The 14,170-nt window shown below is 35.0% G+C and overlaps 1 protein-coding gene across 2 annotated transcripts; it reads left to right on the forward strand.

Moving 5' to 3' along the window:
- The first annotated feature begins 2,911 nt into the window (after positions 1–2,911).
- Positions 2,912–13,497, forward strand: LOC132302891 (probable hexosyltransferase MUCI70). 2 transcript variants are annotated; one of them, XM_059799883.1, is made up of 10 exons: positions 2,912–3,203; positions 4,924–5,186; positions 5,927–6,010; positions 8,233–8,591; positions 9,967–10,178; positions 10,295–10,551; positions 10,659–10,837; positions 11,467–11,573; positions 11,674–11,898; positions 12,981–13,497. In XM_059799883.1, exons 2-8 carry the CDS (start codon positions 4,964–4,966, stop codon positions 11,533–11,535), a joined length of 1,383 nt encoding a protein of 460 aa, XP_059655866.1. In that variant the 5' UTR covers positions 2,912–3,203; positions 4,924–4,963; the 3' UTR covers positions 11,536–11,573; positions 11,674–11,898; positions 12,981–13,497. The 2 variants fall into 2 exon arrangements, with proteins under 2 accessions (XP_059655866.1, XP_059655865.1); XM_059799882.1 differs by having other exon boundaries at positions 2,913–3,261.
- Positions 13,498–14,170: the final 673 nt, after the last annotated feature.

Raw genomic sequence — 14,170 nt, forward strand, 5'->3', positions numbered from 1 at the left:
GTCTCACTATACCCCACCCTAGACCATATTTCTAAAGGCCTGTCCATTAGCTAATCATGAGCTTCTATAGAAATCTCATTCATGTGATTCATTGCATCATTAAATTCAAGTTCATTGCATGATCTAGCAGCCTTCCAATAAAATATTTTCAACAACAAGCAGGATTATCCTTCCTAAAACTGTTAAACAAGTGCCTACAACATATCCTATGGCTTGCCTCAGGAAACAAGTTAGAAATTGCAACCTCAAGACCCTGAAATGCAAAATAAAATAAATTAAAAGTAATAATGAACTGTATAATAATAAACAAGTTAAAGAAAAAAATTATACCTTTTGCATATCAGACATAATTGTCCAATGTCTAGCTTGTGCATCTGCACCAAGAATATCCTTCAAATTATCTAAGAAGAAAGTCCAGGTCTCCTTTCCTTCACTTTCTACCATAGCATAGGCAATGGGGAATAAACCATTATTGCCATCCAAGGCCACAGCTGACAAAAGCACTCCACCATGTGGGCCTTTTAAAAAACAGCCATCTAACCCAATGAATGGCCTGTAGCCTTTTATAAACCCAGACCTCAAAGCATCACAAGCAATGAAAATCTTTCTGAATCTATTGACTCCATTGAATTCAGCATCATAATAATCAAGTGTGACCAAACTATGAGGATTTGTCCTCCTAATTTCATTCTTATAGGAGGGCAGCAAACTATATGGCTTCCCATGGTTACCTTCAATCACATCCAATGCCTTTCTTTTTGCCCAATAGCATTGTTGTTTCTTTGCCCTAATGCCATATTTTTCATGCAGTGAAGTTCTCAGACTTTCAACTGTCATTTGTGGGTTTTGTTTGAGTTTCTTAAAAAACTTCTTTGCAATCCATGTAGAACTGGTTAATGGATTTTTATCACCCCTCACACAAGAATGATTGTCATTGTATGTTTTTATCATGTAAGTTTTACAAGGCAGTGGGGAGGCATGGATCCTCCATGGACAATCTTTGGCTTTGCAAACACAAGTTACCCTTGAACTTTCATTTTTGGTCTTTCTAATTTGAAACCCTTCTTGGATTGTATAATCTGTCAACACCTCTCTTAAATATTTCACATTTTGAAACAACAAATATTGTTCAAGTTTTATAGGTTGTCCTTTCACCTTTACATATTCCTTCCCTTTGGAATTTTTATCCCAATCCTTGCTCTTTGATCTATTTCTTTTTGGATATTTCACACCAATCTCTACACTTGAATCAGAATGTGCTTCATCATTTGACTTATAATCTGATAGGCCATCCTTACAGTCCACATTGTAGTCTTCATCATTGTATTGAAACCCTACATACTCATCATCTGAGCTATCAATGTCAGTTTCAACATAATCCGTATCACCTTCTGCCATCCAATCTTGATTCTCTTTCCTAAAATCATACACATCATCTTTCTCCACATCACTATTCTCTTTCTCATTGTTTTCATCACCTACTTCCTCATCATATTCTTCACGCAGTCCCTCACTATTTTCAGCATCCACTCCATAATCCATATCCTCATAAGGGTCATCCATATCAGTTGATATATTTAAGGGTTCAACTTCTTCTATCTCAACATACACATTAATGTTAATTCTTTCACTATTTAAGTATAACATGTCTAACTAATCAGCTTCATTCTCAACCAACATCTTAGAATAAGAATCAGGAACATCACAGTATATAGCATAGGTAAACCCCAAACCCCCAGGATAATCCTCAAGAACAACTCTACTTATGCCATCCAAGAAATCATACAAACCATACTTATCAGGGTCTACATGATTAACAGTTCTACATTTTGACTTGTAGTGTACGTGAAAATTATGATAAATATCTCCCATCACTGTCAATAATTCAAATAACAAGAAATATAAACAAAAATGACATAAATAAGGTACTGGCCAATTGAAACAAAGAAATTATAGACAAATTGAACAAATTTATGCATTTTCAAATTACAGACATTTTAACATAAATTAAACAAATTCATGCATTTTTAAATAAAACCCCTAAATCAAACAATTTACAGACAAATTGAAAAAAATCAAGATCCTAAATTTACAGACAATCTAACAATTCAACAAACCCAACAAAGAAACTCAAAAACTAACCCTAAACCCCCAAATCAAGATCCTCAATTACAGATATAAATTTAACAAACCCTAAACCCCCAAACCAAAACAACCGAACAAGAAAACACTAAAAAAGAAACCTATTTTTCCAAACCCGAAACCCCCTATCAACTAAAACCAAAATCAATTTTTAGAAAGACAAAATTCATACCTCCAAATCGCGATTTTTTCTCAACAGCTTCAAATCAAACAAATGTTTCCCCTTCGAACCTTCAACTATCTGCAGATATGTTGTTTTATCAAGCGTATTCGGTGTACGTATCAACCAAAATCGATGTCTTCACATACGAACTATACCTCTCTGTTATCTCTTCTCTCTACCTCTCTATCAAGGGTTAGCCCACAAAATGAAATTGCAAAACCTAAGTTTGGTTAACGAAGTAAAGTGGATTCAAGTGTTTGGCCACTGTGATTATAAGGTGTTTGGTTCACAAGCTAAAGCAAAATTGAGTTAAAGTTGTACAAACTTTGGTTTGGTTAAGTGTACAGAGGAAAACGACAAAATGACAATTTAGTCATTTCATTCACTTATTAATTTTTGTCCGTCGATAATGTCTGACTAAATTTTTGCAAACGTGGGGATCTCCTTGAAATTAAGACATACCTCAAGGGGTGTCAATGAAGTTAACCCTTTTAAATATGATTCATTCAAAACCATTCAAAGGGACAAATATGAGCGACTTGATCCAATTTTGCCATCTCTGCTCATAAGTAAATAATATATACATATATGGGTCAAGTATTATTTCGTCTCTCGTCCTTAGGTATAGTGGCTTGGGACGAATTCGGAAGGTCTGGCTTTCGAACCGGCCGTTACACATGCTCAAAGAAAGAAAAAAAAAAAAAAAGAAAAATAAAATTTCGTGTCTCTTGGTGGCCCTATTTTTTCAGTTGAGCTGGGCAGCATTACTGTTAGCAGTGAAGCAATACCACTGTTAGGACCAGACTCGAAACAGAGATCACCGTTCCAAGCAGTCGTGAAGCATACTCGCCGCTGCTCAGCGCGAGCTCGATTTCCGGTGATAGATCTCTCTCATCCGGTGATCGTTTAACCTTCAATTTCTCTCGTTCATTCAATTCACTTCACTGTTCTCATCCGTATGTATTCACAAACTAATTCAATGATTTGTTGCAAATTTTATTTCTCAATGCTCTATCTATGCTCTCATCTCTTGATTTTTTCATAAATTTCTTGAATACTGTAGGCTGTAGCCATTATACTTTGTTTGCTGTTGCTTTTGTTCGTAGCTGTGTGTATATGAATCTGTCATTTGCTATATATATATATATATATATATATAATATCTATGCGCATTTGAAGTTTTAATTCCTTATTCAAAAGTACGGAATTAAGTAAGGCGTGATGGCTCTGCGAGTTCGATTTCGAGCAATAGATCTCTCTGATCAGTTGACCGTTTAACCTCCAATTTCTGATTCATTCTATTTGCATCATCACATGAATCTGTGCTCTCGTCTCTTGATTTTAATCATAACTTTCATGAACACTCTGGCCATTATACATTGTTTGCTGTTGCTTTTGTTCTTAGATTTGTGTGTATGTGTACACGAATCTATCATTTGCTATGTTTATGTATATATGCGCATTTGAAGTTTTTAATTCCTTATTCAATAGCAAGGAATTAGGTTAGGTGTGATGGCTCTGTGAGTTCGATTTCGAGTGATAGATCTCTCTGAGCGGGTGATAGATTCTCATCTGTATGTATTCACAAACTATTTCAATGAATTATTGCAAATTTCATTTCTCAATGTTCTATCAAGTATCCACACATGAATCTGTGCTCTCATTTCTTGATTTTTATCATAATTTTCATGAATGCTGTAGCCGATAGCCATTGTACATTGTTTGCTGTTGCTTTTGTTCTTAGAATTGTTTGTGTGTGTATGGATCTATCATTTGCTATATATATGCGCATTTGAAGTTTTTAATTCCTTATTCAAAACTAAGGAATTAGGTAAGGTGTGACGGTTCTGCTGGTTGGATTTCGAGTGATAGATCTCTCTGATCAGTTGATTGTTGAACCTCCAATTTCTCATTTCTATTTGTGTAATCACTGTTCTCATCTGTATGCATTCACGAACCAATTCAATGAATTGTTGCAAATTTCATTTCTCAATGTTCTATCTACGCATGAATCTATGCTCTCGGCTTTTGATTTTAATCATAAATTTCATGAATACTGTGGCCATTATACGTTGTTTGCTGTTGTTTTTGGTCTTATATTTATGCCTGTGCCTATGAATCTATCATTTGCTACATATATTTTTGCATTTGATGTTTTTATTCCTCGTTCAAAAGTATGGAATAAGGTAAGGAGTGATGGTTTTGCGAGTCTGATTTCGAGTGATAGATCTCTCTGATGAGTTAATCGTTTAACCTCCAGTTTCTCATTTTTTCTATTTCATCATCACTGTTCTCATCTGTATGTATTCACAAACTAATTCAATGAATTGTTGCAAATTTCACTTCTCAATGCTCTATCTACACATGAATCTGTGCTTTTGACTCTTGATTTTAATCATAAATTTCATGAACACTGTGGCCATTATTCTTTGTTTGCTGTTGCTTTTGTTCTTAGATTGTGTGTATGTATGTGTGAATCTATCATTTGATATGCACATATATGTATAGTATTTGAGCATTTGAAGTTTTTAATTCTTTATTCAAAAGGAATATAAGTTTTTAATTCGTTTGTTAGATTTGTAACTTTTGTTGCACTTGTCATTGGAACTGATCTGCAGTTAAACTGGTTTGCTACTGAGGGTTGGAAGGTAAGGTGTGATGGCTCTTTATAGGCACAGCAGCGAATTGTTACATGATAGAAGAGGCATCATTGGGGCAGTTCTCAACTCTCTTGATCGAAGCAAGCACGGTTTGCAGTTTGTTCGTCGTGGGACGAGGTTTGGTCGGATTACTTTACAAAGGTTCTTGTCTTGGGTGTTCTCGCTTGCAGTGCTCTTCTCTATCTATCTATCAATTTTCGGCTTAAAGATGCCCTGTCATGGTGAGATTAAAGAGGTTTCTTGTTTTAAATGTATTTCAAATAAGTAATCATAATTAACTTTGCTATTAATCTACCATCACAGAATCAACAATCATAACAGCACTAAATTCACTGGATTAAATCCTTGATTCTGACTTTCAGTTTACCATGTTTGTTTGTTTGATGAGGTTGATATACTTCCTTACTCTTTTGAAAGAACACAAGGTTCACACTTTTGATCTGTACTTGTTATTCTATAGCATTTTCTCTTTCGCCATTAACTCTTGAATTTTTAATTATGATTTTTTATATCTATTGCTGAAGCACCAGAAACTGTTAAATTACCATTATGAAGGTGTAACATCCTTTACATTGATATATTAATATATCCCATAATGTAATATAAAAGTATTATTAACGATGAATGATGACTAGATAACAGTTTTGTTACTGCAATTCTTGATATACTTGGTACCTCTTTCTCATCTCTCTACATATCTACATGTATGTAATACATTATGTGGCAATCTAAAGCTATCACCATTCTCAATTGTCCTAATGCTATTAAGCTTTTGTAACTGATTCATGCTTAAATTTTGCCAATTTGAAGATGTCTTCTTCTATTCATTATATCATGATTATAAAATTATTGGTATACTAATTATGTCCCTGTCCAGAAGCATAATTTAAGAATTTCATTATCATTCTTTCGCCCTTACTATTGTGAATACATTATATTGGTTTTGCATGTAAAATGGAAGGTGGAATTTCATCACTGAGAGGACAACAAGAATTTTTTGGACTTGATGCCATGCAACAACCAATAATGAAGCCCCATAGACCACGTAAGTGTTGTGATTTTATTACTTTTCTCATTTATTTTGTTTTATAGTCTACGAGCTTGCTTAATTTTAATGTTAGAAAATTGAATTTGGTCACTCTAATATCTAGCAAGCACCTCATGGGACTCGCCTGGTAGATATTAGAACTTGAAAATCCAAACGATTAAAATATTGCTTTTGAACTACTTTGACGTTCAACTAACAATTCAATGTGCTTTTCTTTAATATTTTTGATAAAACAGTTCTTATGAGGGTTACATTTAAACTTTGGAGAATGTATTTGCATGTGTGTGCTTACATTGTTATGTTAAATGGGGGACAGCTTTTTAAGTGCCTAAGTAATTTTAGATTTGATGTGTCAAAGTCATTCTTGACTTATACATTCTCTTAAGTGTTGACTCTGTTAGGTATGGACACATTATACAATCAGTGTGTTCAATTAATGTTCCAAAATAGATTTTAACTATCAAGTTCAACTTCCAAATGCCTCCTTAGAAAGATTAAATTTACCATGCAAACTGCGGCTAGAGTATTAATGGTCGAAATTCAGTTTGCTTCAAATAATTTCTTATCAAATTCGTTTCTCTGTTATTCTGGCTTTGCGATTACATGCATTTGTGAACTAGAAGTTGCATCTAAATTTCTGCAAAAGGAATAAACCTTCCAAGGTGTAACTCCAATGAAAATTTGTACCGGGCCTTTTTGGCTAAATTGGCATGGCATGTCTAAATTAGTGAATGCAGTGTGCACTATAGGGAACAATTTTGTAGATGATGAAGTTGGATATATAGAGGTGGAAAAAACTTAGTTCAAGATTGCTCTTCAGAGGTAAATCTGATTTTGTTAAAAAAAAAATTATATAGAAATGTTTTTAGAAAGGAAAACCCATGGAAACTTAAAAGCAGAAAGAAATGCTCAGAATCTGAAAGCAAAACCTACAGATGCCAAGGTAGCTGGTAGGCTCAAATTTAATAAATACGGCATAATGCAGAACAATATGTTGCTCCCACAGGCCCATCCACCCACCCACACACGCATAACACCCATATTTGGATTTTGGACAAATTAATATAGGCAAAGGGCTGCCTGTAGCGTGCTGAGAAAGATGTTGGAACTTTAACTAGATATTTTTTTGAATATTATAAAACTGCAAGTTTGATACACACTTATAACATGTAAATACAGGCACCCTTATGCCCAATGGTCAAATTTGCTAGTTAAACTAGCTACATATATATATATATATAAATTTATATCAAATATGACCATAATAGTTTTTATTACAAAAAATTACTATAATTTGTTCATGTGCTGATAGATAAAATGATTTGCTTATGGATTTTTAGATCACTTCGAACTAATTGCCTCGCAATTTGACTATGGAAGATTCAAGGTATTTTAATTAAATTATTGATTCATACATATCAATATTACCTCATATTGTTAACAAGTATTAGCAACTCCGCTTGCAGTCAACCATAATATTTCACCATCTCTAACTCTGTCCATTCAAAACGTTGAAGAATGAAACTTTTTTTTTAAGTCTAAATAAGAATGAGACCTTATTATTGCATTTTTTTGGACTGTTTGGTTGAAATGATCTCCTAGTGGTTTCCAGCAATTTTACCCACTGTTATCATGAGATATTTGAGATAATTAACCTTTCAAGAACTAGTGCTGCTTGAGATAAAGGGAGAATTAGATATGAATGTTTAAATTAGATTCTTCCTGCCCAGCATCCTAGAAAATTGGGTAAAAAAGGAACAAAAAATGCACCAGTTGCTAAAATAGGTGACTGACTGATATTTCTGGATGGACTATATCTTGTGATTAGTGCTAATTTTTATTTCTAGCCCTTGTGAAAAGTGGAGGTAATCTGATCTGGGCCGATATATTCCCTTTTATTTGCAATCACTTGATGACATGTCATTATTTTTTTGATAAGTGATGTCATGTCCTTATTCATGTTAGGATACAAGCAATTGGCTGAAAGAAATTACTTCACATGTAAATTGTAATGTGCAAAGTGAAAATTCAATGTTAATAGTTCAGTAGTTCATTTCCATGTAAATGCATTGTTTCCACTATGCTTGACTTTATGTTGACTAAGTTACAGTTTAATACTTGTTTGATCCTTTATTTAGATTTGTCAATACATTTATTTGTACTTGTTTTGACAACATGCCTGAGCTTTTCATTGTTTCCCCTCCATATCCAATCTTCAGGGTTTGTTCCTTGTGAGGTTGGACTTTTAGACTTCGTTGATTATCTTGTTGAGCCCACGCATTCTACAAAATTCAAACGGTTTTCAATTGGGTACATTGAAAGAGAGGAGAAAATTTCCGACAACGATCCATTTGTGCCCAGATTTGGAGGACATCAGACCCTTGAAGAACGAGAGACATCCTTTAATGCAAGAAATCAAACAATTCATTGTGGATTTATTAAAGGACCAGAAGGATATCCAAGCACTGGATTTGATTTGGATGAGAAGGACATAACATACATGAATACATGCAGTGTTGTGGTATCTTCTTGCATTTTTGGAAGCTCTGACTTCTTGAGGAGGCCTACCAGAAAACTGGTAAATGAGTTTTTTTTTCTTTTTCTTTGTAAGACACTTAAAAGTCCACTGCTTGAGGATGTTTCTGTTAATTCGAGGTGTTGGATTGGGTGGATGTGGTGCAACCTTACCTTCAATCCTTCATATTTGCAGTCCTATAGGCTGGCAGCTGTAGCTTTAAACAGTGAACCAAGCAGTGAGCTACTTTCTTTAAGTCGCATAACTTTCACAGTACATAATAAGTGGGTATGTGACAGCATCTGGTCAAATTCGTTTTTGAATTTCTTTAGCTGGATGATGCTCCCGTAAGTCTACACTGTTGAGAGCTTGATATACATTATTGGGCCCGTCCTCTAGAACCTTAAGCTTTTGGAGCATATGGTAATTAAAATGGTATAAGAGCCTTGGTTTTTTTTTTATTTTTTTTTTGGGAGGTCTTGGGTTGTTCAAGTCTTGATCTCTGGCATTTGTTCCCTGGTTTGGTGTGTAAATTTTCACTTGTTACGGTGTTGGTATGGTTTGTTTGCCTTGCCCCATGCAAGTTGGAGTTGCACGTGAGGGAGGGTGTTGAGATCTTAAAATACATTATTGGGCCCATTCTCTAGCAGCTTTAGCTTTTAGCGCAAGTGGTGATCTAACACACTCCGTATTGCACTGTCATTTAAATGAGATATTTCTTTCTTTCTTCTCTCTCTTTTAATGAGATAGTTTGGTCTTCCTTACCTATTAATTCTGCCTTTCTCCTTGGTGACCGAAAATGACAGTTAGCCACAAGATGAGACATGAGAATCCTCCAAGATAATTTTTAGATTTCAGTGCTTAACGAAAAAGGATAGGGAATAGATAATAACTTTAAGAGAGAACCAGAAATCAAGAGAGATCTCCTGTAGTGTGGAAGTAGATACTCGTTTTGCTTGAAGTTTGCGATAATAGGAGTTTAGTTTAATTTTTTAATGTACATGGATAGAAATCATCGTTTGATATATAATTTGATCAGTATCTTAAAACTGGACATGTCACTAATTTTTTATTCATTCTTTTTCAACATAGTAATGGATTTCTCTTCTTACTCCTGTTGTTCATTTGGTTTTCTCACATAAATATGCCTGTTTTTAAGAATCCTGACCCTGTAGTGACATTTTGAGGACTGAACAGTTTTGTCCAGCTTATATGCTAATGACTAATATTATATTGTTGCATCATACTAGTTAGTTATTGATGATCTCAATGAAACTTTTTCTTTTTAAATTTTTTTTTTTGGAAATAACTTTTTCTTTTTATTGAACCCGTAATATGTTCTTTGTTGCAGCACGTGTGGCTTAAGTTTTATGCATTAGCTTCGGGATGATTTGCTTTGTACTCTTATGTAATGTTAAACGTTTCTTGTTTGTTGCAGATCAGTGAATATTCCCAAAAAAATGTTTGCTTCGTCATGTTTGTGGATGAGCAGACGCTGTCGAAATTATCAATGGAGGGAAATGTTCCTGATGATAGTGGATATATTGGCTTATGGAGAATAGTCACTGTAAGGAACTTACCGTACGAGGACATGCGGAAAACTGGAAAGGTGCCAAAATTTTTATCACATCGCCTTTTCCCTTCTTCTAGGTGATTCTCGTGCCATGCTTACCTCTCTCTGAACTGCTGGTCTCACTTATTATTTTTATTAAAACTGCCCAAAACTTTTACCCATATATGTTCTTCATGTAATGCTTATGTTATAGGTATTCAATCTGGCTTGACAGCAAGATGCGACTTCAGACTGATCCAATGCTAATAATTGAATACTTCTTGTGGCGAACGGGATCTGAGTATGCTATTTCAAACCATTATACACGCCACTGTGTCTGGGAGGAGGTACTCCAAAATAAGCGTCTTAATAAGTACAATCACACGGCCATCGACGAACAATTTATTTTTTACCAGTCTGACGGTCTCACCAAGTTTGATCCTTCAGACCCAAATACCCCTCTTCCAAGCTGTACGTGTCATTGGCGTCTTTCTGTTTTGGGGATTACATTTTCTTTCATCTGTAACTTATTCGCCCTTGACATTTGAGCTGATTTTGTGTTGTCATCTACTTTGCAGATGTCCCAGAAGGTTCATTTATTGTCAGGGCCCATACACCAATGTCAAATTTATTTTCATGCCTTTGGTTCAATGAAGTGGATCGTTTTACATCACGTGATCAACTGAGCTTTGCATATACTTTCTTGAAACTGAAGAGGATGAATCCAGACAGACCATTCTATCTGAATATGTTTAAGGTGATGTATTTGCTAAAAGGTGTTTAAAAAATTATCTGATTTCTGTGTACACCGAATTCTTAATTTCTGAGGTTATACATAAAAATTCTGTATCAGTGAAAAGATATGTGTATAGTAAGTACGAAAAAAGGTACAATATTCCTAAAATATTTTTTGTTTCTCATGAACTGTGTCCATATTGGTTCTTTGATTGACCTAATGATATCATTGAACCATACTCTTATTAAGATGAGATATAAAATATTTCAGAGAAGTCAACCATATCTCTTCTTTCTGCACTCGTACACGAGCACATAATTTGTCAGCTAGGCCTGCGAAATATCAGAAAATACTTGCCACTAAAGCTCCTACACTGGCATTTGGAATGATTGAAAATATAAGTTGCCGAATGTCATCTTTTGCACATCTGACCTTTCCCTTCAACTGAAATCTGTGCAATTCATTTGGTTTTGAGTCTTTTTATTTTTTATTTTTATTATTTCTTTTGTTTGTCAGTGTTTCTTTTTGAGGTTGATGTGTGTTGAGACATAATCCAGACCATGAATTTTCCTGTTACATAAAACAAAAATATTATGTACTCAACCAATTCATTGATGAATTTTCTCATTCATAAATTAATATTTATGCAGGACTGTGAGCGCAGAGCACTGGCAAAGTTGTTTCGTCATAGGGCAGTGTCACCTCCATTTGCTCCTTGATGAGTTGAAATTTAAAATCCTTCTGGTGTTAATGCCTGGTAAGGCCAAGAATGTCCTTTTTTCTACTAATTTTATTTTATTTTCCTCCAATTTGCTCTCTTCTGCCTTCAATTTTTAACGTCTTCTTTTCTGGGACAGGCGGGTGTAATATTCAACTCTGTTCTTGTCAATGAACTGGTAATCCCCCTTTAAATTCGATTCGGGTTTTGACTGCAATGGGCTTCATTGTCGAAGTTCCAAGAATCCCTATAACTCCAGTTGACGATGGTACGCTTAGATCCTTTTGGCTAGAGTGTAACCTGATCTTGGATATGGCTCTTTGAACCATTCAACATCACCATGCAGAAGAGTGCAGATCTAATGGTAATTTTCACCCGGTTTTTTTTTTGTCACGTAAAGTTTCTTCTATTGGTCGGATTTTAGCCTACACAAATGTTCACTCAGATGCAGGATTTGCTGACTGCCCATTCTGCAATTAGCGTATTGAATTTAGTCTATTCTTGCGGTGTGATTAAGGGATTGCATGATTTTTGAGCATCCCGTCCAAGCACCGTCATATTTTCTGACTTATGATGTGTGCTGTATATTACCAGTTGAAACATAATGATGTTAATTCTTTGGTCTTGCTTGTGAAGATCGCAGTGTCATTCAGTGAACACATATACGAATGTTGTGCATAGGCAGTTGTAAAATCAATCGGTACAGCATTAGAAAACCAAACGTTTTTTTAATCTTCATTGGGTGATGATCCCTGGCACTGATGACCATGTGATATATATACATATTTTTTTTCCATTCCTGGGCTGATTAAGCTGTAAATAGGATGATAATTATTAGAGTTGTAGAGACACGAGTATGTAAGAGAAAGGCATTTGTGTGGTGTCCTAGATTTAGTTGGCAGGGAGTTTTTGAGCCTTATTGGTTGCCCTAATAAGAAGAAATTGTGATGTTATAATTGTTTGGTTGGGATAGGAAATGAGGATGCTACATTAGATGATAGGAATCACCAGAAGAGATAATATAAATAACGAACATGTGAGGGTAAATTAGGTTAAGTAGACTTAGGTGGCATGGTCATATTCAACGATGCACCTATAAAAAGAGGGAGAGTTGTTTGTATAGAAAGTAGGCGACAACTAAAACTCACATGGGCTGAAGTCATTAAAAATGCCTTGAAATATCTAAATGTAAGAGAGGACATGGTGTATAATAGAAAAGAATGGAAAAAGAAAGTTCATGTGGCCGACCCCATCTCTATGGGATATAGGCAAGGATGATGATGATAATTGTTTGATCGGGGACCTACTGGATCCTGTTTGTTGAAAGTTACCATTTTGATGCATGACTGACTCAAGGATAGGACTATTTTTACTCAATATTGGTACATCTGCTGCTCTATTTCTTGTACTTGTGCAAGTCCTAATAGCTCTATTCTTTGCCAACAGGTCCACCCCCCAGTTGAACGGGAGTATTTGCAGGGAGGCTCGGCAGTTAACTTTTTTTCACTTGCTAAGTCTGGAATCTTGCCTATCAAGACCCCGTGGCCTGGCATTTTTTCAAATAGATTCGGCACTGCTGGCTTATTATGGTGTTTTTTTTCTTGTACCCTTCTAATTTTTCTCCCCTCCGTTTGTGGCTCACTCGAGACTTTTGATCCAGTTGGTTCTGGTGGTTGAGTTGCTATCCTTTCGACTTTGCTTTCATTTTCTGTCCTGTATATTGACTGCATGTTTTTGGTTGTTGAGTTGCTATCATTTCGACTTTGCTTTCATTTTCTGTACTGTATTTTGGCTTTGAGAGAGAGAGAGAGAGAGAGGGAGGAGTCTGTTTAGTTTTCCTCCAATGTCTCATCTCCGATCTTTGTGCGTGTGCATCTCCAATATTGCAAATTTGCTCATTTAGAGATGCTGCTTCAAGTAAAAATTGAAGCACAAAAGCACTGTTGGAGGGCTTTGATTAACATTCTGCTTGCATTTTTTGAATGGACAAATTTGCAATCTACATCATTCAGAAAAGATGGAAAACTCTACTCATTTTCTTCATGATCATTTTTTGAGTTATCTTGAATAACAAAAACTCAAGATTCTAAACATTATTTTTAAGAAGAAGACAGATATTTGTACTGCAAAAGAGAGCTTCCCAGTATTTAGAACGAGGATGGAGTGCTCCCTAAAAACACTCTTCTTTTTTACTTTCTCTTATTCGGTTATTACAAATGAAACAATCTTTTAACTCCCCTAAAAAAATGTTGTTTTTTTTTTTGGGTTCAAATGACATTGAATGTCTTAATAGTGGCCGTCTCATACTCATCCCTGATTAAAGTTTCATTACTGGACCTTATTCTTATCATCCAAACAAGACTTGCAACAAAATATATTCACTCTGTGTGTGTTTGCAAAGAGTTTTTTGACCTTTTGAACTTTATCATTGGACCAAAAATATCCTTTCTCATCCTCCTGGGTAGGATAGAAATATTTCTTTCACACTTGTTGCCTTTGTTTTTTTTCCTATAAAATGATTACCTTTTCAGGAATTAAAAAACCAATAGACTTTGTTTTATTTTTATGTTTTTATTTTATGTTCCGTTTGATACGAAGGAAGAAAATTGCATGGAAGAGAGAAAAGAAATTAATGA

The sequence above is a fragment of the Cornus florida genome, unplaced genomic scaffold, assembly GCF_030987335.1.
Source record: "Cornus florida cultivar Cherokee Brave unplaced genomic scaffold, ASM3098733v1 CherokeeBrave_3.0.0_Hap2_Chr04, whole genome shotgun sequence".
Classification (NCBI taxonomy): domain Eukaryota; kingdom Viridiplantae; phylum Streptophyta; class Magnoliopsida; order Cornales; family Cornaceae; genus Cornus; species Cornus florida.

What these genes read in the sequence shown, in the direction of transcription:
- LOC132302891 (XM_059799883.1), top strand. Translation starts at nt 4,964, where the DNA reads ATGGCTCTTTATAGGCACAGCAGCGAATTGTTACATGATAGAAGAGGC. An exon ending in CTTAAAGATGCCCTGTCATG is followed by an intron (nt 5,187 to 5,926) that starts GTGAGATTAAAG and finishes GTAAAATGGAAG; the next exon opens with GTGGAATTTCATCACTGAGA. An exon ending in GGAGGCCTACCAGAAAACTG is followed by an intron (nt 8,592 to 9,966) that starts GTAAATGAGTTT and finishes TGTTTGTTGCAG; the next exon opens with ATCAGTGAATATTCCCAAAA.